We start from the raw sequence: 23,899 nt of genomic DNA on the forward strand, positions 1-23,899 counted from the left end.
TCCAAATTTAGCTTCCTTAGGATGGCGTTCTGACGTGGCTCCTAGTTTTAGAGATCCCACGTGGTCACTGCTAAAGGTCAGATACGCTCATCTCTGCTTTCACTTTCACAGTCCCAATGACGGGTCATTTTTACTGGTTAATGCTTGCATCCTCGTATTTTTTATTTTGTACTTGAAAGTCCTTTTATTATTATTTTTCATTACTATACATGACTTTATTAAAAATACCTGCATTGGAAAATAAATTGGACTTACTATATCTGCCTTCATCAGTAAGGATACTATTAGTGTACACACACACAGACTACTGATTTATTTATTTTAAATTAAAAAAATAAATACACACATACACTGATGGTATATTTTAATTTTAAAACATTCATTTTATAATCTTAATAAAACTGTATATTAGTTTGATAATTTTAATAGAACTATATGCCAAGTTCTGAAATTGATACATCAAATTCTCCTTAGAAAACAAGTGAAAAAAAAAAACTCGCCGTGCAAAAATAAACAAGAAGACATGAGAAACTCCCATTGGTTTATTTAGATTATTGACTTTTTTATTTTAGAAGTAAATTATTGATATAATGAGAAAAGGGTATTTCTTAACGATAGGTTCTCTATGAAATCACAATAATTTATTATTTAATAGCATGCATGAAGCACGACCTCGGTGCCTTGCAGACGACCGACGAGAGGACGCCAGATTCAAGCGTGCCCATGTTTAATTAAAATATAAACTGATTGGTCCAGAGATAAGAGGCTGTTTCTTTTCATAAAGTGAGCTCGGTTTGAATATCTAGGAGGTATTCGAGTATACAGCATTGATTATTTTTTAAAATGTTTTTTATTTAAAAATATATTAAAAAAATATACAAATAAAAAAATATTTTTTGATTTGTTTAAATCTTTTAAAATGCAAAACAAATAAAATAATATTTATAATAAAACTTGTTTTAAAATGTTTGGCGTTACGTCTCCTAATCTGAAAGGGGCGAGGAATATTTGAATATCTAGGAGGTATTCGAGTATATAGGAATGATTATTTTTTAAAAAAAAATTATTTAAAAATATATTAAAAAATATGAAAAAAATTGATTTGTTTAAATCTTTTAAAATGCAAAACAAATAAGATATTATTTATAATAAAACTTGTTTTAAAATGTTTGGCGTTACGTCTCCTAATCTGAAAGGGGCGAGGAATACCTTTATATATAATAATAATAACAATAACAATAACCATAATAACAATAAAATACATTATATAAGCAAATTCAACCGTGTTGCCATTCCAAGGGCATAAATACAAGCATACAACGACACAACACACAGACCACCCAAGGCCAATGAGATGTGATTTTTTTTTTCTTCCTGTTTTAATTGGTTTTTTATTTATTTATTTTTATATAGTTATTTTGGTAAAATTCTCTTGCTGATCCTAATAGTGACAAATAGACAAGGACGCGAGAGACGAGGCAGGGAATGGGTTGAAAATCGGTCGAGAATCAAATTTTGTTAAAAGTCAATCGCTAGACCAAGTTAGGTAGACTAATCAACGATCCCTTTGGACTTCTTGGAGGGTTTGGCGATGAACTTTGATTCCCATTTTCTGATAATAATAATAAAATAATAATAATAATAATTAAAAAAAACACCTCCTCTTGGCTGAGTATTTTCAAAATCACTAAAAAAATTTATAATTATTAATTTTAAAATTTAATTAAGATATACATAAACTATGAATATCTATATTAATTAAAAATATATATATTATATCTAGTGACCCACATGGTACATCAAGGGGATGGTGAAAATCTTGGACAGCATGAAATTATTATTATTATTATTATTATTTTAATACTTAGTGTATCTTGAATTATCTTACATATATCAAATTAGATTTTTATACTCAGGATTTGTAAAGCAGGATTTACACTCTACAGTCCACCATGATTATTAATATTAATATGTTGAAAAAATCAAAATGAACACATGAAAAACATTTATCTTGCTCCCATTCACCCTCCCAAGCCAATCACCCACAGTGGTCAAATAATTACGTTTCTTTTGCTCCCTTCCAAATTTCAGTGGTGAATTCCGGACTAATAAATATTTTGCATACCACAATCAACAGATCAGAGTGGCGCAGCGGAAGCGTGGTGGGCCCATAACCCACAGGTCCCTGGATCGAAACCAGGTTCTGATAAAAAGAGTAGCTTTCCAGCGTTGCATTTTTTTGACGACTTGAACTTTAAATTGGTACTGACGTGTCGAGATAAGGGTGGAACACGGTGTCAACGATATATCGTCAATGAAGGGAAAAAACCCAATACGAGAAATAAAAGGCAGTCGCTCACCAAGCCTATCGTAAAACGAGAAGAGAGACGATAAACCAGGAGCGAGCAGCTTGCCCGGAGGAGAGAAGGAAGATGATAAAACCAAAATCTTTTAGTATAACCGTGTTTTAAAAACAATTTTTTTTTAGTTCTAGCTTCATTTTTTTTTCAGTTTTAGTATTAACATAAAAAATTATTATTTTAAAATAAAAAAACCTTAAAAAAAAACACTTGTAAAAAGACCCTAATAGCAAAGTCCAGAATATCACGTGATAAATAAAAAGAAAAGAGAAAAATCCCAAATCTGCAACCTCGGATTATCTCTCCGTCGACTCTTCCCTGTTTCTCTCTTTGTAAGCTTCTCTTGGTTCTCCTCTTCTTTCAATTATTTCTCTCCTCCTTTCCCTTTCCATTATTTATTTATTTAATAATTTATTTCCGTTTCAAAAAATTCTCTCTCTATTTTTTGTTTGGTTATTGAGGAATGATGTCGCAATTAAGTTCTTGAAGCCTTTCTATTCATACAAAATCATTTAAGGGAAAAAAATGTAAATCAAGGCAATTATAAAATAATTTCAGTATTAAGGGATGGATTTTAATGCAAAATTTCAACTTGTTATATTAGAATTGGAATTCTAGATTAATTTTATTATTTATATTGCTTAGTTACATCAATGATTATTTAAAATTATTTACAAATGCATTGATAGTAATGATATTGCCATTTATCATAAATATTTTCCATTCCTTTGAATTTGATTGAATAGATGATATTTTTTATTTTTTTTAGTTGACTTAAATTTTTCTAGTTAATCAGAAAGTTAAAAATAATATTTTTATTGTTAATCCAGTCTATCTCTTAAAACAGTTTTAAAAAAATTAACATAGTTATTATTAAATAATCATATTAAATCGTGCTTGATTTAATAATTATGTTCCTATTATCATTTCTATTTAAAAAATAGATAATAATTAATAATAATAACAACAATAATAATTTCTCATTCATGAATGATGGAGATTTCCTATCTGATGTTCGAGAAGAAGATAATTTACTCTTTGTGGGTAAAATTTACCGGCAAAAAAAAAAAAACATTAGCAATATTCTTTATTTTAATGTTGGACCTTAGTTAAACTTATTAGTTGATAATTTCGTAAAGTGCAGCTCAATGGGCTTCAACAAGCTCAAAAGTTAAAAGCATATAAGCCCATTAATGAACCACAAAAGCCCATCAATAACATAATTTCCCAACCCATCTTAGAATATTTTTTAACCTTCAAACAAACTAACCTCAAACACGCCCCCTCCTCCATTTTCTTCCTCGCTTCCCCCCTCCCTTACTTTGGCTGAGTATTTTCAAAATCACTAAAAAGTTTTTATAATTATTAATTTGTAAATTTAATTAAAATGTACAAAACTATCTAATATTTATATTAATTAAAAAAAATATTATACCTATTTATCCACATGGTGCACCAAGGGGATAGTGAAAATCTTGGGCCGCATGAAATCATTTTTTTTATATAATACTTAGCGAATCTTGAATTATTATCAAATTAGATTTTTATACTCAAGATTTGTAAAGCAGGATTTACACTCTACAGTCCACCATGACTATTAATATTTTATGTGTTGAAAAAATCAAAATGAACACATGAAAAACATTTATCTCGCTCCCATTCACCCTCCCAACTCAATCACCCACAGTGGTTAAATCATTACTTTTCTCTTGCTCTCTTCCCTTCCCTGACCTGTAAAAAGGGACCAAATTTACGATGTGGTGAATTTCCCAGTATTAAATGTTTAAATAAAATTTTTTGGATACCATAGTCAACAGATCAGAGTGGCGCAGCGGAAGCGTGGTGGGCCCATAACCCACAGGTCCCTGGATCGAAACCAGGCTCTGATAAAAAGAGTAGCTTTCCAGCGTTGCATTTTTAACTACTTGAACTTTAAATTGGTACTGACGTGTCGAGATAAGGGTGGAACACGGTGTCAACGATATATTGTCAATGAAGGAAAAAAACCCAATACGAGAAACAAAAAACACTCTCTCACCAATCATATCGTAAAACGAGAAGATAGACGATAAACCAGGAGCGAGCAGCTTGCCCGGAGGAGAGAAGAAAGATGATAAAACCAAAATCTTTTAGTATAACCGTGTTTTAAAAACAATTTTTTTTTAGTTCTAGCTTTATTTGTTTTTCAGTTTTAGTATTAACATAAAAAATTATTATTTTAAAATAAAAATACTTAAAAAAAACACTTGTAAAAAGACTTAATAGCAAAGTTCCGAATATCACATAATAAATAAAAATAATAAATAAAAATAAAAGAGAGAAATCCCAAATCTGCAACCTCGGATTATCTCTCCGTCGACTCTTCCCTGTTTCTCTCTTTGTAAGCTTCTCTTGGTTCTCCTCTTCTTTCAATTATTTCTCTCCTCCTTTCCCTTTCCATTATTTATTTATTTAATAATTTATTTCCGTTTCAAAAAATTCTCTCTCTATTTTTTGTTTGGTTATTGAGAAATGATGTCGCTATTAAGTTCTTGAAGCCTTTCTATTCATACAAAATCATTTAAGGAAAAAAAAATGTAAATCAAAGCAATTATAAAATAATTTGAGTATTAAGGGATGTATTTTAATGCAAAAATTTCAACTTGTTATACTAGAATTGGAATTCTATATTAATTTTATTGGTTATATTTTTGTTATATTAGAATTGGAATTCTAGATTAATTTTATTATTTATATTGCTTAGTTACATCAATGATTATTTAAAATTATTTACAAATGCATTGATAGTAATGATATTGCCATTTATCATAAATATTTTCCATTCCTTTGAATTTGATTGAATAAATGATATTTTTTATTTTTTTTAGTTGACTAAAATTTTTCTAGTTAATCAGAAAGTTAAATAAACATTATTTTTATTGTTAATATAGTCTATCTATTAAAATAGTTTTTAAAAAATTAAGATGGTTATTATTAAATAATCATATTAAATCGGGCTTGATTTAATAATTATGTTCCCATTATCATTTTTATTTAAAAAATTGATGATAAATAATAATAATAATAATAATTTCTCATTCATGAATGATGGAGATTTCCTATCTGATGTTCGAGAAGAAGATAATTTACTCTTTGTGGGTAAAATTTACCGGCAAAAAAAAAAAAACATTAGCAATATTCTTTATTTTAATGTTGGACCTTAGTTAAACTTATTAGTTGATAATTTCGTAAAGTGCAGCTCAATGGGCTTCAACAAGCTCAAAAGTTAAAAGCATATAAGCCCATTAATGAACCACAAAAGATCTTGCTCCCATTCACCCTCCCAAGCCAATCACCCACAGTGGTCAAATAATTACGTTTCTTTTGCTCCCTTCCAAATTTCAGTGGTGAATTCCGGACTAATAAATATTTTGCATACCACAATCAACAGATCAGAGTGGCGCAGCGGAAGCGTGGTGGGCCCATAACCCACAGGTCCCTGGATCGAAACCAGGTTCTGATAAAAAGAGTAGCTTTCCAGCGTTGCATTTTTTTGACGACTTGAACTTTAAATTGGTACTGACGTGTCGAGATAAGGGTGGAACACGGTGTCAACGATATATCGTCAATGAAGGGAAAAAACCCAATACGAGAAATAAAAGGCAGTCGCTCACCAAGCCTATCGTAAAACGAGAAGAGAGACGATAAACCAGGAGCGAGCAGCTTGCCCGGAGGAGAGAAGGAAGATGATAAAACCAAAATCTTTTAGTATAACCGTGTTTTAAAAACAATTTTTTTTTAGTTCTAGCTTCATTTTTTTTTCAGTTTTAGTATTAACATAAAAAATTATTATTTTAAAATAAAAAAACCTTAAAAAAAAACACTTGTAAAAAGACCCTAATAGCAAAGTCCAGAATATCACGTGATAAATAAAAAGAAAAGAGAAAAATCCCAAATCTGCAACCTCGGATTATCTCTCCGTCGACTCTTCCCTGTTTCTCTCTTTGTAAGCTTCTCTTGGTTCTCCTCTTCTTTCAATTATTTCTCTCCTCCTTTCCCTTTTCCTTATTTATTTATTTAATAATTTATTTCCGTTTCAAAAAATTCTCTCTCTATTTTTTGTTTGGTTATTGAGGAATGATGTCGCAATTAAGTTCTTGAAGCCTTTCTATTCATACAAAATCATTTAAGGGAAAAAAATGTAAATCAAGGCAATTATAAAATAATTTCAGTATTAAGGGATGGATTTTAATGCAAAATTTCAACTTGTTATATTAGAATTGGAATTCTAGATTAATTTTATTATTTATATTGCTTAGTTACATCAATGATTATTTAAAATTATTTACAAATGCATTGATAGTAATGATATTGCCATTTATCATAAATATTTTCCATTCCTTTGAATTTGATTGAATAGATGATATTTTTTATTTTTTTTAGTTGACTTAAATTTTTCTAGTTAATCAGAAAGTTAAAAATAATATTTTTATTGTTAATCCAGTCTATCTCTTAAAACAGTTTTAAAAAAATTAACATAGTTATTATTAAATAATCATATTAAATCGTGCTTGATTTAATAATTATGTTCCTATTATCATTTCTATTTAAAAAATAGATAATAATTAATAATAATAACAACAATAATAATTTCTCATTCATGAATGATGGAGATTTCCTATCTGATGTTCGAGAAGAAGAGAATTTACTCTTAGTGGGTAAAATTTACCGGCAAAAAAAAAAAAACATTAGCAATATTCTTTATTTTAATGTTGGACCTCAGTTAAATTTATATAGTTGATAATTTCAAAAAGGAAGCTCAATGGGCTTCAACAAGCTCAAAAGTTAAAAGCATATAAGCCCATTAATGAACCACAAAAGCCCATCAATAACATAATTTCCCAACCCATCTTAGAATATTTTTTAACCTTCAAACAAACTAACCTCAAACACGCCCCCTCCTCCATTTTCTTCCTCGCTTCCCCCCTCCCTTACTTCTCTCTCTCAACAATGGACTACGATTTCAGAAACAGAACAAGCTCACCGTACGTTACACCATCGACGATGCACAGATCATCGACGCCGTCAACAGCACCACAACCTAGCCATCCGATGTACGGGCCACCTTCTCTCTATCCAACAGTGAATCAACCTGGTCACACCGTAATCCCTCACGCACCCCGCCACCATTCTTTCACTCAACAAACCCCCTCCTCTCCTTCCTGTAAGTAAACTCACATGATCTTGATAACCAATATTTGATTATTTTAATAAATCAATTAGTTAATTTGTAAATTTGATTTGTTGATTGATTGATTGATTGCAGCAGGATTAGGGATTCGGGTTATGATAAAACCGGAATACCGCATCACTCCTCCTGTAATGTTTTTCTTTCTTTCTTTTTTTATTTAATTGATGATTATTGTTTTATATTTTTGTTAATCTGTTGTTAATGTGATTAACTTGATTGGCTTTATAGCCACAATTGACACCACAAATAGCTGAGATTCCGCGGAGTAGTTTTCAGTTTGATTTTGAGCTTGAGAGACAGATTTTAGCGGAAGCGGAGAAGGATAGCCCGAATTGGAGTAGGCTGCTTGGTTTGGAAAATTCGCCTCCCAAACCGTTACAGTCGACCTCTTCAATAGTAAGTCTTATTTATATATATATGACGTGCAGTTGATTGAGAGAATTTGGTTGTTTTTGGAAACATGATGAGTAATTTGTTAATGCTGTTGTTTTTTATTAGTAATTTTCATGTTGGATGAAGTAGGAGAAATTTGTATAATTTCCTGGTACAGTGGACTTCACTGTTTATTATTGTTTAGAGGGACTCTGGATAATTTGATTGATTTGTGTGATGATTACATATGAAATAGGTAAGATAGAATTGTTGTTTAACTTGAAATCGGAAAATTATGGAGTTGTAAAAACAAAGAGTGGCGATTGTTTAACTTGAAATCAGAAAATCATGGAGTTGTAAAAACAAAGAGTGGCGATTGAGAATTTTATATACATTTGATTAGGTATTAGTAGAAGAAAATCAGGAGGATGAGAAATGGAGGGAGTAACGTGTACTAGGAGATGGCTAATTTGAAGCCTCTCTTTGTCACAATCCATGCTACTTTCCTCCTTGGAATTGTCTTCTCTTCCTTTTATGTTTTCTGTGCACATACTCTGCCAAGTCCTCCAATTCTTGGTTCCTATTTCATTGTTGGAAAATGTACCTCCAAAGCTGATAGCATCAACTCCTCTGTTGGTAATATTATATGTGTTTGAGATATTTATTGTTTCGGTACCTACTTAATACTATCCTAGTGGTTGGTACCAACTTAATACTATCCTAGTGGTTGACATTCGCTTACTCACATATGATTGAGTGGATTTGGTTGCATTTGGAAATGAAATGTGTCGATTGAGAACCTTGTGATAGTTAAACAGTTTTTCCCTTGGTATTTATGTGAATGAAGTAGGAGGGGTTGCATATACTTGGTGCATGTAGACCAGATTAATTAAATTGATTGGTGTAGTGACCTCCACTGTTATATTTGGTTAGACTCCAGATAAATTTGTTGTTGCTGGCAATTATTACTCATGAAGGAGGAAAGAATCCTTTTTGTGATGTTCGATGATTGTATGCTAGTTTATTTTATGCATTTGAGAAATGCATGTGTGGACTTGATTAGTTAACCAGACAAGATTTCTGCTTTGAGTTGTGAAATGGATATTATTGATAATGCAGGGTCCAACTGCAGATCCTGTGGTGAGAAAGTACATTGCATTGGGACTCAATCGAGATGCTGTTCCTCTTGCAGTTGCAAGCTATGGAGATAATCCGCCAAAGGTTTTTTCCTGGGTTTAGTTTTATTATTAACTAATAATGAGTTCTTTCTTCTTTGAGGGTATATCAAACGGTGAATCATGTTTTTTGTGAGGGTCTACTCATGGCAATTGCTTTACCTCTCATTTCTATCTTTGAGATTATTCATCCCTGCGCCTGTATGTGTGTGTGGGTGTGCTAGTCTTGGTATTTACCTCTCCTTTCTTGTGATTATCTTAGCCAATTCCTATAGAACACCATTCAAAGAGCAGGGTTTTTTTCCATGCTTCAATGCATCCATACATCAACACGCACTCACGTGAAGGGGGGGTGGGGGGGTGCAGCTCGCTTATAAGAAAATCTTCCTGCAAGCAGTTTAAATGAACGAATACTTTTATGCTCCTTTCCTCCAGGTTCAGGAATTTGTCAACGGCTACACCCTTCTACAAGAAATGGGATTTCCATCAAACAAGGTAGCTGAAGCTTTACTTATGTATGACAACAACACGGACGAGGCATTGGCACATTTCCTTAACAGTTCATAACAAGCATGCCTTAATTAGACGTTTGTGTGTTATATTGATAGTTAAAATTGACGCTACACGATTCTAGTATTGCAGCCATGTTTGCCAGACATCAATATGATTGTAAAAAAGAGACCAGACCGGTTTTTCCTGGTCATTTACTCGTAATACCCCCTTTTGTTTTTGAATCTTGTAATATTTTAGTAACCCATGTTGAATTCCTTTGCAAATCGATGTTGCAGCAGCCTTCCAGGACGATGTGGGGGATTTGCCTTATCTTCACAGAAATCTCATTCAAGAATGAACACACTCCCTCCTATTTCATCAACGAAAGAATCATCAGCATGCATGTTACATTGTTCATATGGGTACGGGACACCATCTCGTCTTACTAACTCGTATAAATGATACAAGATTCAAACCAAAGAAAAAGGAAGCGGCAGCCTCTCTGTAGCCATTTTGTGTGGATCCTCAAGTCTCCCTATCTGAAGTCTATCAAAACCCGACAAGCATAAAACCCTGAGGGCCTAGATGCCTGAAAGTGATTCTAAAAAGATTAACCCCTTGTATCGCATTCACCTTCAGAGAACTTGAGAACAAATCGTCTGTTCATATTTGCTTCTCCCAATTCCGGAAACAAAATCAAACCCCAGAACAAATTGCTCCTGAAAAAAGGAATAATAACTGTCCGATAAGAAAAAAAATCAATCTGGAAAAAAATATTAAATTTCTATTTATTTATCCCTACAAATTTGTACACCAAAAATTCAGGTATTTTTCCTTTCCAACACAGCTTTTAGCCAAATAACACTGCCAAAAAAACATTTAGAAAATAACATAATTTTAACAAAGATGCGATTGAGAATAACAACTTCGACAAAAAAAAAAGTCAAACCGCAAACTAACCCTAACTCCAAATACAAATTCTAAACAATACCTGAACCCTAAATTATAATCCTAAATCTAAAAACAAACCCTAAACACCAAAACTAATTACTATCCTTAAAAACAAACACTAATTAATAACCCTAAAAACAAACCCTAACTAAATATAATAGACTTTTTTGACTTTTTTTTTTTAATCTTTTGTTTTGTCTAGGGTTTACCATCAAATACTGGAGAAAATACTGGAGAGTATAATTCAATAAAAACTCCACACTAAATGATGGAATTAAAAAAAATAAAAAAACCCAAAAGATTTTTTTTTTAAAAAGGCCGAAATAACCAAAAGATTTTATTATATTTAGTTAGGGTTTGTTTTTAGGTTTTATTGATTAGTGTTTGTTTTCAAGGTTAATGATTAAAATTAGTGTTCGGGTTTGTTTTTGAGATTTAGTGATTCGTGTTAGTGTTTGGGGTTTGTTTTTGAGATTTAAGGTTAGTGTATTGTTTAGAGTTTGTATTTAAGATTAGTTTGGGGTTAGATTTAGAGCTAGTTTGCGGTTTTACTTTTTTGGTCAAACTCCATATTCCAAATCATGTTTTTTATTAAAGTCACTATTCTAAATCGTATCTATGTTAAAACTTTGCTATTTTTCCAAATATTTTTTTTGCATTTGCTATTTTGTAAATATTTTGGTCAAATGTGCTAATTTTCAAAAAAATCCCCAAAAATTCTTCAAAGGCAAGCTAAATCTGGTCGGGTCACCTCACCTAGGCAACCTTCCGTGTATGTGCGCGCATGTGCGCGCGCCCGCGCGTGTGTGTGAGAGAGAGAGAGAGAGAGAAGTAAGAGACCTGATGACCATGATGAGCAGCAAAACTTCCCTTCATCAACATGTAGGACATTAAGCCCAAGAAACCAGGATCCAGCACTGACATCATCATGTGCATAGGTTCGAAGAATAGATCTGCACTATAATTTTGGATTCAGACATTGCTCCATGCTGGTCACTGGTCACGTAACGGATGCAACAGAAGAAGAAAAGACTTTACCTATTTATCGACACAAATTTCGCTAAAGCTCGTGATATGACATACATCTCGCCTGAAGCATGGCGAAAATACCTGTTGAGTGGAAGAAAGAATGTTATATTTAAAAAGACAAGCTTGGAGTAGTAAAACTAAACAAAAACCTAACAAGCCTCTTATCCTAAATTCTGCAGCATTGCATGTGTAATTGATGCAGATAGATTACAATAGCACGCATTCAAATTATTCGGGTATTGACTGGTTATTAAAAAAAAAGCTTGTATTAACGTGAATTTCAAACCAAGAGTGCTCGATCAACTTGAAGGTTGGTGTTACTTGCAGCCAGGTACCACATTTTAATTTTTATAACCATGCACTACAACCAAGCTTAATGACATTTAGTTTTCAACATGATTTCACACGGTGAGAAACAGATCAAATGGCAAAGCTGCATTACGAGAAGAGAATCAATTCCTCATTTCAAACAGTTGTTCACAATGCACAGGTTTAGGTATGCTGCGAGTTTATTAAGAAGATTATGAACAATGTTGATGCCCACTAAAATAAAATTGCGAGAAATTCATTATATTTATATCTTGCAAAGATGTAAGAAACAGATTTATAAGTTGGAGGTGTCAGAATCATGGTACGTCGAGAACTTCCATGTACTTGAATATACATTTCGTTAAGGTATAACTTACGATTTCTTGTCACCAAACTTCCACCAATCTGGTTCATACCATTTATGACTCCTGCCAAATCTCAACAGTAGAGTTTGAAAATAAGAAATTAAATGATAAAGAGTCACAAATCCAATTCCACTTATGTCGTTAGTTGACTTTTAAGGAGAAACTCACGGTTCAGAGAAAACTTGGCCTGATTTCATACAACCAATATAAGCACGAGGCTTGTCAAAATGAGCTGCCAGTGCAGTTCCTAAAGCATCTGTGAAGAAGGAGAAGTGATAAGACAAGTGCTTTCATAACATTAAAAAAGTTGGAGCGATGCAATCTAGACTATAGTAATCCTGCTGGTCAGAAGGCCTTATCAATTTTCCTAATGTCTTTTCAGATTAAAAATGAAGAATGCTGACAATACTTTTATTATGTGACTATCTACAATCAGTGTTGCTAAAAGGACTGGGCACAATAAATCCGCAACATCTCTTGGAGCCTAGATGCAAGGTGCAAATCACAGAGGCAAGCCTAGGCAAAATTAGGCATGTATTTGAATTATAACAGATAAATATTTTCACAGTTTTTTATTTGCCAAAAAATAATTTAAAATAAAGAAAACATAAAGAGCTGCACATTTTCCCAGAAGAGAGAGCGAATAAAAGGAAATAAAAATAGAGAAGGCAGACATTTCCCCGTGAAAGAAATGAATTGCTCAAGTGCTTCTCATATTGCGTGCCTAATTTACTGGTTCAGAAACACATCAACCCTGAGGCTAGGTGCCTTGCATGCCTAAGGTGCATTTTCAACAACAATGGATATTGATTTATATTGTACTTTTGCGAGAGAAAAAAAGGTTTACTTCTTCCTTCCCTGCCCAAAAAAGATATAAATCATTAGGTTGGGTTTTGCACTAGAATCCATGCCTTTGAAGCTGTAGATTTGCAATTCAAAAGGAAGTTTATCTCTGAACCTCTAAAAACTTGAAGTACCAGCTTAGAATCTTCAACATGAAAACGTGTCTTAATCTTGGTAAACAACAGTTCTACACCGTGGTGATTAAAAATTCATCCTCTATTTTGTAATGGTTATACCATGCCATACTCAAATCAGGTTTTCATATTAAAATTATTATATATATATATAAGCATACATGCTTCTTGATAGACTGATATTGACGGATAAAGTTGCTTAGTGGAGCATATACGTTTATTGAGCAAACAAAGAAAAAAAAAAATTATTTGGTCATGCAAACTATGCAACAGAGAAAACCAAAACTCAGAAGGCCATGATGTATAAATCCATCTTTGATGATACTAACCAATAGTCAAATAGATATTGTCATTAACTTTAGCATAAAACTCCGCATCCCATTTATCTGCAGCATATGCGAAGAACAATCTAGCCTTTTTTGGAAGGTCCTCTGTTCCCTCCACAAGGTCATCCTGTGAACAAAAAGCAACAAGTGGTTGAGCCTATATAAGAAAGGGCTATATATAACAACCAGTTGAGTCCATGTATACAAGGGTTGCTTCTACATTTTTGGACTTAGTATGCTTCTGGTATTTTTATTATATGTTATGACTTCTTATCTCTACCTATTTACTCACATAAAAATGTTCAGCTGGCCTATGGATCATATATTTAAAAAGTTAAGCACCTTATACAATGCCTTGAAAACATCCGTATTCAATGGGTCTTTTTTTCTCTTTTGATGAATAATTCAATGGGTGTGTTAAATTATAAAGGGAAAGAATAAGAATAAGAATCATAAAATCATGGCATTCTAAAATCACCACATATCTCATTAACATACAAGAATGATGAAGTCATTAGACTGCCTGTTTTCATTGTCAATACCACGATCCAAATTGTCCCCGGGATTTGCACTGCAAGAGAACACGGAGAACCATTTTTTTATGCTTTCATCATGGTTCATGATAGTGGAAAGGAGTACTGAAAGGAAATATATTACAGAAACATCAACAACAATTATGAATGAATACCTTTTACCAATGACAAAGCGTGCAACTATTCCCTTCTCGTTCTCCATTTTTTTCAACATTGCACCTGAAAGGATGGAGGTTGACTTTGAGATTCCCAAAGAAAATCAAAATACAAAAACACCATTGCATGTTTCATGCAACGATAAATGAAAAGAAAACCAAGTTAGAAAGAGCATACTGTATTATACGAATATGATTCACAGGTTAATAAATCCTAGTAAAATATATCAATCTTAAGAAGAGAAGGTTAATCAAATAATTTAATGACAGTGGCCGTAGCAAAATTCACTAACGAAGTCAAAGGTCCATGAAACACCACTATTATTCTGCAAGGGTACTGTACTTCTTATTGGGACATGTCTATTACTTGCTTTCCTGCTGCATTATACCTTTCCTACATACCTCCATTTCTCATTTTGAGTCCTCAACTACCCAAACTATGGCTGCTGCTTTTGTTGTTATTATTGTTTTTTACCTACATATCTACTTTCCAAATGATGCCCCACAGTACATTCAAAGGCTATAGTTAGACTGTTTGGGACTCCATCTACAGTTCACAATTTGGTCCATTTCAAATGCCATCTACAAATTTGGAAACATGTCTCCGGTTGATTGCTGCCATGAATATACAAAATTATTTTACACCATTTAGGGTTTTTATTTATTTGGTTAAAAAGAATAGCTACTTATATAATTACCATGAATCCTAGCACTGCAGCATCACTATGAAAATTCTTCCCATCATTCCTCTCTTATTCATTTTCTGCAGTGCACCCCAAAAACCCATAATTCTTCAAAAGAACTTTGAGCAAGATTACTTCCATTTTCCAACCTAAGCAAATGAAATCTCACTGAACCAATACGTACAACAAAAGCAAAACCATGAGACCACACAATATCCTACCAGTTCCCATCCACGCCTTTCGGACTGCATCCCGATTGTTCTTATTGCCAAACCTTGTCATTATCCCAATCACAACAAGATGCCTTTTCTTTGCATTAGCCCCATCATTCTCTGTTAAAAGCTTTGAAGTAAAACCCTCTTGCTTAGCTGCGGCCAATTCTGTCTCAAGAGCTGATAACTTCTTCTGTTGTTCCCTAAACAAACCATCGCCCCATTCAATAAACCACAAAACAGGCAAAAGATAAATCATATATCAAACCAAACTATCAATCAAATTACCTGCAGGCTATTATTTTCAATGTATCATCCACTGATATTGCAGATTGGCCCTAAAATGAGGAAATCAATATTACTCTATATAAATTTCAAACACAATACACCAAGATCACTACTTTGTAATAAAAACCCAATCTAAAAAATTCATCAAGAATCCAAAATCAACAAATTACAAAGAAAGAAAAAAACACAAAGGAAATAACATTCAAAACCACTAAATAACAGAAAAATTGAAAACCCACCTGCCCAGTAATCCTATCAAGCTCTTTAATCAAATAAACCCTGTTTTGTGATTCCTGCCATAACCTATAATCCCAAATCAAACCCAGCACACAATTCAGACTAAAACAAGAACACACTAAATAAAGTTTCGATCTTTAGTTAGTCAAAACACAAAAAGTTCCAATATTTCTTAGTGATTGAAATGTCGGTCAATGATCAAGATAGTAAGATTAGAGGAGGAAATAAAACATACCTGCCAGAAACATAAATGGAAGCAAAAGTAGCAAACATTGAGAGTAACAAAGTGGAGATTCTTGATCCAGAAACCATACTTGATGATGTCCTGTTAGTATTAAATCCTTTACTACCACCATGCATCTTTAATGCCTTTGATTATCAGGATTTGGTGGGATTATTGCGAAAGACTTTTATGTTATTACAAAGTAAAGCAAGGAAAGATTGAAAATGCAAATGTGGGTTTTGTAATTAGAGACAAGATCGAGTGAGAGGGGGAAGGAGTTGAGTTGATAGATTGGCTGGTGATCTGTTCGATGGAACTAGCCAGCTGTTCGTGTTTTTGAGTCTGTCTAGTGTCTAGAGTATCGTGGGCGAGTTAAATTTCTCCGAGGATGTTTGATTTTGCGGGTAAGGAAATGTTTTTGATTTTTTTTTTAAGAAAAAATATTTTAAATTATTTTTTATATTTTAAATTATTTTAATGTGCCTAAATTAAAAGGAAATTTAAAAAATTTAAAAAAGAATTATTTAATATATTTTTAAATAAAAATATTTAATAAAAAAACAACTATTACTATTATCTCAAATATTATTTTATGAAGTAACAATCTTTTTTTTTTTTCATGGATGAGTGAGTTTCATTTTAATATCAAGATAGTGTTTGTTCTTGCTATTAGACTAAATTTTTTTAAATGACTTTTTTAATTTTAAGTTAATTTTAATTTTTTTTAATGTATTGGTATAAAAAATAATTTTTTAAAAAATAAAAACATTATTTTGATTTTTCAAATAAAAAATACTTTGAAAATTAATATTTATCACAATCTTAAACATATCCTCGTATATCTTCCCAGTATTTATTAGATATATGTTTGACATGATATTATTTTATGTGATTATGGTGAGATTTTAAAAAATATATTTTTAATTATAATTTAAAAATATATTTTTTTTAAAATAAGTATTTGGTTAAAAATATTGTGAGATGAATTTTTATATGGAAAATAAATAAATAAAATTATTTTAACTTTTATAAAACTAAAACTTGAAACACAAACACAAATACCAAAAACAAAAGCTATTTAATTAATAAAATAATATTTTTATATAACTTGGTGTAAAAAATAGAAGATATCATAACACTAATTAGACTCTAAATTATGATTCTATTTATTTTATTAATTTTATGCCGAATACCACTTAATCTATTCATCATTGCCAATTAAATAATATATTTAATTTTATACTCTTGAAATGATTATACTTTTGGAAGATTATTTTAACATCAAATAATGGTAAATTTCCCCTTTTTTCCATTTTAATGGCTCGTATAATAGGAAATCTTTCTATGATTCAGCACTAAGATTATCATTACATCATTTTGGAGTTTATTTTGATACTTTTAATGGAAACAATTAATGAAAAAATATAAAAAATGGGTGAAATATTTAACTATAACTATTATTTGATGGACTGAAGAATGACATTATCTAAAGTCTATTTCATTTGAAGTAAAATCGATAAAAAAAAAAGTTTGAAACTTGATTGATTACAGGATAATTCATTAGGGGCTAAATTAATATTTACCTTATTTTTTTATTTTTTTAATTTCCCTTCATTATTATAGTATATCCTTGTATCATTATTAATTTATGTGAGATATCTATTCAAGCATATATATCAAGAATATCCAATAGAATCAACATGTAAAATAATTATATTTTTGCCTCCAATTTCCCCTTCCTGTAAAAAGCCCTTTGCGCCATGGGCTCCATAATCCTCGTACAAGTTCTTCTCCTTCACCAACAAGGCCTGCTTATTTTGAGAGTGATTTTTTATTTTTTATTTTTTTGCATTGAAGGCTCAATGAGTTTCCATATAGTTTTATTATTATTATATCATAAAATATTTTTAAGATTAGTTTATTCACCAATTGGAATTAAAGTTAATCTTCAGAGGATTTTAAACGCTCGGTGAAATCTGATTTAATAAACAAAATTTATCACAAATAATTTTGGCGCACCAAATTAGAGTTCAAAATAAGAGTAAAAAATAAAATTATTAAAATGACTTCATAAATGAAATTTAAGTATGCTATCTAAATTATATTTAAAAAATAAATTAATAATCCCAATGATAATAAATATGTTGAGTCAAAGGTACCAATTGCATTATTAAGAGAATGTTTAGGAACGCAGTTGAACTTGTGTTTTCAAAAAATTTAAAAAAAAATTATTTATTTTTTTTAATAAAATTTAATATGATTTATACGTTTTGGATCGTTTTGATGTGCTAATATTAAAAATAATTTTTAAAAAATAAAAAAATATCATTAATATATTTAAAAAATAAATTAATAATCCCAATGATAATAAATATGTTGAGTCAAAGGTACCAATTGCATTATCAAAAAGGGTCCATGACTTGGTACGATTTTCAGGTACAAGTAAAAGCATCTGCCTCATTAAATTGCCTCTCAAGTGCCATCACTTCCATTACTTGTATTGGGGCAATGTCCTTTTCCTGGATTTCTAACGCCATGGATTATTGTCCAATTTCACACACACACACAAAACTTTTGTCATGATATACGTGTTACATGTTATTTTTAAATTTCTTTTTTTAAAAAATATATAAAAATAATATTTCTTTTATTTTTAAAATTTACTTTTAATAACAACACATTAAAACTATTAAAAAATAAAAAGAAAAAATAATTTTTAAAAATCCTCAAAAATGTAATTGGACCAATATCAAACACTAAAACAAAGCTTAATGACCTGCAAATTATATGCTTTAGTAGGGCTCTAAGTTTCATTTTTGCTAGAATTTCCTCTCAAATTAAGTGTAAGGATTTCTTGATCATGATTTGTTTAGTATCACTCATAATTTTAAAATCTAGACCGGTTTAGTGGGCCAATTCAGATTTGGAATTGAACTGAATTTAAATAAAAATTTATTTAAAAATTGATTTGAAAAAACCCTGTCAATCCATAACCAGAACAACCCAACTGAGACCCAGTTTTTTTTAATATATATATATATAAAAGTTTGTAGGTGTCTGCAACTGCATTCAAGTCGCTTGGTTGACGGGAACGAGTGCAGGTGAACGAAGAAGCTTACCATTCTGCTATCGGTCAGTTATTCAACTAGGCGGGGAATCAACGGCACCACATACAGGGGTGGAGTTAGAATTTCAATTATTTTATACAAGGGAGGGGCTGGGAAAAATTTCCTTGCCGGGGCCCTGGCCCCTGCCAGCCCCCCTCCCTCCGCCACTGATCACAAAGCAAGCCAACCTCAAACACAAAACAAACAAGCTCAGGCTCAGCCAGGGGCCTACTCTCTTTCAAAAAGAGAACAGCTCTATCCCACCTTATACAGGATGCCAAACCAGAACCCGCCTCGTCTCTGTTGGTCGAGAAGTACTCTTCTTTGGTAGGGAAACCACTTGCAAAGGAAGAGTCAGAAAGAGCGGCCTAGAGATGAGAGGAAGAGGCATCCATGAAAGAAACGTAGGTGTTGTGGCTGGGCACAAGAAATTAGTGCGGGGGGAGAGAGACAGAGACCGTGCAGTTTGAATTTTGCCGTCCATGAGCTTGTTTTCTTTCTTTTTCAGTGGTCCGCTATTCCACTCCACTGTGACCAACTGGTTTGAATTTTGTGTGCGCACGTGGAAAAAATACGAAGGCTCTAACTTATTGATTCGGATCTGACTCATCTGACTCGTGATCCAATCATTTAAAAACTATGCCACAACTCCTCACACTCTCTTTCACAGCTGCATTTATTTTTATATTTTTCTTTCTCCTTTTAAGGTTAATATTTAATATTAAAATAATAGTTATTTTTTAAAATGTTTTTTATTTAAAAATATATTTTTTATTTTAAAAAATTATTTTTATATCAAAATCGTATAAAATATATAATAAAATAATTTTAAATAAAAATAAGAAATTTTTATAAAACACTATTTAGAATTTAATTACACGCCACACGATAAATAATTTTTTTAAAAACACGACACCCATCACTTCCTCGCTCAATTTTTGATTAATTGAGAGAGCTCTCTGTGTCTTTTTGAATGATAATAATGTTTTCCTATGCATCTGATCATGAAAGTGCTCATGATTTTAATACCCGCATATTTATACAGTATGTCATATTTTAAATTGTAATTTAAACGAAAAATAGTTAAAATAATGTTTTTAATTTAAGTTTTAGTATATTTGTAAGTGTGATTATGTTTATTTTTTAAAGTATTTTTTATTTAAAAATATATTAAAATAATATATATTTTTTATTTTTTAAAAAATATTTTTAATATCAGCACATAAAAAAATATTAATTCAAAAAATTTAAAAAAAATAAATTTTTTAAAAACATTTTTGGAATACAAAAATAAACAGAATAATTTAGATGTCCCTGTGTCTTAGTGAGGATAAATGATTTTTTATAAATATTTTTTGATTTTAATATATTTATATAAAATGTTTTTGAAAAAATTAAAAAAATTATTTTGATATATTTATAAAAAAAACATTTTAAATCATCACACTGTCATAATCTTAAATACACTCAAAAGCATGTGAGACTCTGGTGGGAGGGGACTCCCAGCATCTTTTGCGCCTGAGCAAGGTGCCCTTCTTTTTTCATGGGGTGGCGACCACCTTTTAAGTGATCTTTCCATTTCAATCCACAGGCAAACTTTTATGATAAAGTCAGGCTTTTTTTATATTAAAAAGCATAGCACTCAGTTTCATAGATTCGTTTTGTGAGAGTGATTTCCAGCAAACTTCAGTCACAAGAAGGATAGAATTGAACCCAGAAAGTTCTTACGCAGTGCTCCACTAGCAAAGCAAATTCTTGTACTCCTCGACCTGCTAATTCTGCTGGTTGCTTGGAGATTGGCTTTCCACTCTCTTAGAATCTCCTCCTCTCAAGGTATATATGCTTTCATGTGGTAGTAATGAACTTATAACAACAAATTTTTTACCAAAATTCTCCTTTATGGCAAGGCCGGATGTTTTTTCTCATGCAAAACTCAAAAGTTGACGGAGCCTATCTGGTGGGAAGGGCACAGGAATCTGATGCGAGGATAGAAGTGTGTGTGTGACAAAAACAAGGAATTTAACCGCAGAAAGTGTAAAGTAGATCGATCGCCATGGAAAACAAAACGGGCGTGGAGCATCTAGTATTTTGTTAAACAAAGCAACTCAGAAATTGTTGGACAATCAATATGCGAAGATTGAGTGAGAAGATGATTATCACTGATATGATAATCAACGTGTGATTGCCTGTGCTAATTTCTCTCCGACAGCAGCAGCATTATAGCTAACAGATGTATTGGCTTTCCTTTGACAGTGCTGCAATAATAAAAAATAAAACTTTCCCTGTACACAATGCTTTCCTTGTAAATCTTGTTCATTGTGCTGTATAAAACGTAATGAAAAGAGATTGGTACCGTTAGCTACGTTTTTACAAGACCCTTTCTCTGATTAGGTTTGAGAAATGCATGTGATTTAGATTTTATTATGTATGGGTATCAAGTCGACAAAGCTATTATGTTTTGAAAATAAAATAAAATTTAAATTATATAAAAATTGATTTGAAATAACTTAATTAACTTGACAAATCTTAATTTTTTTAATATAATATAAATATTAAATTAATTCAAATTAAAGTAAAATTTACAATCCAAATTATAAGATCATGATATTTTATAGTCAATAAATAAAAAATTTGTTGAAGTTAAGGAATAAAATAAAAAAATCAAGTTAATATATATTAACTTATCAAATTTAGATAATGAAATTAACATTATTAAATAAAAAATATATTAAAATAAATTATAAAATTTAATTTTTAATTAACTTAAATAATAAAGAATAAAATTATAAAAATTAATTATAAAAAAATTAAAAATTTACATTAATTTACATTAATTTACCAAACTTTATAAAATAAAATAATCTCTAAACAAAACAAAATAAATTAGTCTTAGTTGAACTTATCTTATTATATATAATTTAGAAAAATAAAAAGAAGTAAGAAGAGAGAAGGGGTAATATGTGCACGTGATCCACGGCTTCGCTGGACAGAGAAAAAGAAGCACTCTCATAAGTCAAATTGATCAGAGAAGCAATGATGACATGTGGCTCTCATCCGTAGACCACAGCTCCTATCTCTTTCTGTCTCCATTTTTCATTGATTGAGAGAGCGCTTCATGTTTTCCTTTTCCTTTGCACATGGCGGGCACCTTATATTAAAATTCTGAATTTTTTTTTATTTAAAATAAATTTGTTATATTTTAAAATTATTTTGATACATTAATATTAAAAATAATTTTAAAAAATAAAAATATTTTATTTAGATGTATTTCTAAAAAAAATACTTTAAACTATTATTGTTACCATAGTTTCAAACAGTTTTTTAAGATTATAATGTGCCTTTTATTTTAAAATTAATTATTAGGAGTATTTTTTTAACTTTTGGAGTTATTAAAAATATATTTTAAAAAATAAAAAAATATTTTAAAACAATTTCAAATAAAAAAGCATTTCTAACAGTGTGCAAACAAACACGACAGTAAACAGCTCGGGGACTGCGTCGTGAAAAGAGCAAGGGCGGCTTTTATGTTCAGTTCACGAGGTGTCCTGTTTTTTTGCCCTTACTTTTATCAAAGCTATCATTTGGCTGGATTTGATGAAGCTAGTGTCAGTTTCTTAATATTTATATAAGCAGTAGAAATAATAATAATAAAAACTATTTGAGACTTTCTATCATCTTGTTGGGATTGGATATATTTAGAATGATATAAAATTTACCTAATGATTTAATTTTTAGCTTTGATTAGATTTTTAAAATTATATTATCATAAATCACAAAATTTTTAATTGTTTAGTTTTAAAGGATAATCCATATAAATTACTAATAAAAAATAATTTTTTTATAGATTTATAGTGCTAACTCTAATTTTGTATTTAGATAATTTTTTTTAATTTCTCACGTAACTTTTTCTCTCTCAAAATAATAGGTGTAGCTTTATATTTATAAAAAATTATAAAAATTATATAAATAACAAGATATTAATTTGCCTTTAAATAGTATATATATACACACATGTAATATATTGATAGATAATTTTAAAAATTTAATTAATCAACTCCCCTGTTAATTAGTTTAGGACTAAAACTATAATCTTTAAATTAAATATATTATACCGCTTAATTTTTAAATTTATTTTTAATTAATTCACACTTGATTAATCATTCCGGTTTAATTTTTTATTAATAATTCTTAATGTGTATGATATATCAGGTTTCTAATATGTTGACCCAAATATAAATTATAATTTTAAATAAATAGAGTTAATAGATAAATAAATTTAATTTATTATCAATTCAATAATTGATTAATTTATATTTAAATATCAAGGATACTGTTTAATAACATATCATAATTTTTTAAATATTAAAAAAATCATAAATAATTTAACTTGAAAAAAACAACATTCAAGTTAAAGTTGAGTGTTTGTTTGAGTATGCATTTAGTATGGTGGTAGTTTTTGAGGTTGTGATTTGAAAAGGATAAACTTGAAAAAAGTTATAAATTATAGCTTTTTTATATTTAAGATTTTAAAAGAAAATTTTCAATAAAATCTATATAAAATTATGATATGTATTAATTAACTAAATACAAGAGCTAAGTAAAGAGTGAAAAATAAATAAAAAGATTATATTTTAGTTTTTCTTTATTTTGTTTTTTATGTTGTAGGAAGTAAGTTAAATAAAATGTTAAAAAATATTTTTTTTAATAAATGTTATTTTTATGGGTTTGTTAGAGATTGGCGATGGTACAAAGTATTTTAAGTTTAGAAATGTATTAAAATAAAAAATTTTTGACATCAATACAATCAAAATATAAAAAAAATAAATTTTAAAGAAACACAATTTACACCATGTTTCTGAGCAATGCAGCATATAT

At 30.4% G+C, this 23,899-nt stretch overlaps 2 protein-coding genes, 1 long non-coding RNA gene and 3 other non-coding genes across 6 annotated transcripts; 5 read left to right on the plus strand and 1 right to left on the minus strand.

Annotated features, from left to right (window-relative positions):
* The first annotated feature begins 2,137 nt into the window (after positions 1 to 2,137).
* TRNAM-CAU (transfer RNA methionine (anticodon CAU)) lies at positions 2,138 to 2,209 on the plus strand. Its single transcript has one exon. It is a non-coding gene; the product is annotated as a tRNA-Met (tRNA).
* A 1,968-nt stretch (positions 2,210 to 4,177) lies between these two features.
* Positions 4,178 to 4,249, plus strand: TRNAM-CAU (transfer RNA methionine (anticodon CAU)). Its single transcript has one exon. It is a non-coding gene; the product is annotated as a tRNA-Met (tRNA).
* A 1,541-nt stretch (positions 4,250 to 5,790) lies between these two features.
* Positions 5,791 to 5,862, plus strand: TRNAM-CAU (transfer RNA methionine (anticodon CAU)). The gene has a single exon. It is a non-coding gene; the product is annotated as a tRNA-Met (tRNA).
* Positions 5,863 to 7,271: 1,409 nt separating this feature from the next.
* On the plus strand, positions 7,272 to 9,869 carry LOC105113461 (uncharacterized). The gene is made up of 5 exons (XM_011009641.1): positions 7,272 to 7,563; positions 7,666 to 7,718; positions 7,819 to 7,986; positions 9,082 to 9,183; positions 9,573 to 9,869. The coding sequence occupies exons 1-5, from the start codon at positions 7,350 to 7,352 to the stop codon at positions 9,702 to 9,704; spliced, it is 669 nt and encodes a 222-aa protein (XP_011007943.1). The 5' UTR covers positions 7,272 to 7,349; the 3' UTR covers positions 9,705 to 9,869.
* A 107-nt stretch (positions 9,870 to 9,976) lies between these two features.
* Positions 9,977 to 16,311, minus strand: LOC105113462 (Galactosyltransferase family protein). Its single transcript, XM_011009643.1, has 12 exons — positions 15,930 to 16,311; positions 15,697 to 15,760; positions 15,458 to 15,507; positions 15,179 to 15,372; positions 14,275 to 14,338; positions 14,085 to 14,157; positions 13,590 to 13,713; positions 12,452 to 12,539; positions 12,296 to 12,346; positions 11,619 to 11,690; positions 11,421 to 11,533; positions 9,977 to 10,348 (listed from the first exon to the last, which is right to left on the minus strand). The coding sequence occupies exons 1-12, from the start codon at positions 16,052 to 16,054 to the stop codon at positions 10,326 to 10,328; spliced, it is 1,041 nt and encodes a 346-aa protein (XP_011007945.1). The 5' UTR covers positions 16,055 to 16,311; the 3' UTR covers positions 9,977 to 10,325.
* A 4,181-nt stretch (positions 16,312 to 20,492) lies between these two features.
* LOC105113463 (uncharacterized) lies at positions 20,493 to 21,383 on the plus strand. The gene is made up of 2 exons (XR_839972.1): positions 20,493 to 20,857; positions 20,932 to 21,383. It is a non-coding gene; the product is annotated as an uncharacterized LOC105113463 (long non-coding RNA).
* The last annotated feature ends 2,516 nt before the right edge of the window (positions 21,384 to 23,899 follow it).

The sequence above is a fragment of the Populus euphratica genome, unplaced genomic scaffold (genome assembly GCF_000495115.2).
Source record: "Populus euphratica unplaced genomic scaffold, PopEup_1.0 scaffold421.1, whole genome shotgun sequence".
NCBI classification, from domain to species: Eukaryota; Viridiplantae; Streptophyta; class Magnoliopsida; order Malpighiales; family Salicaceae; genus Populus; species Populus euphratica.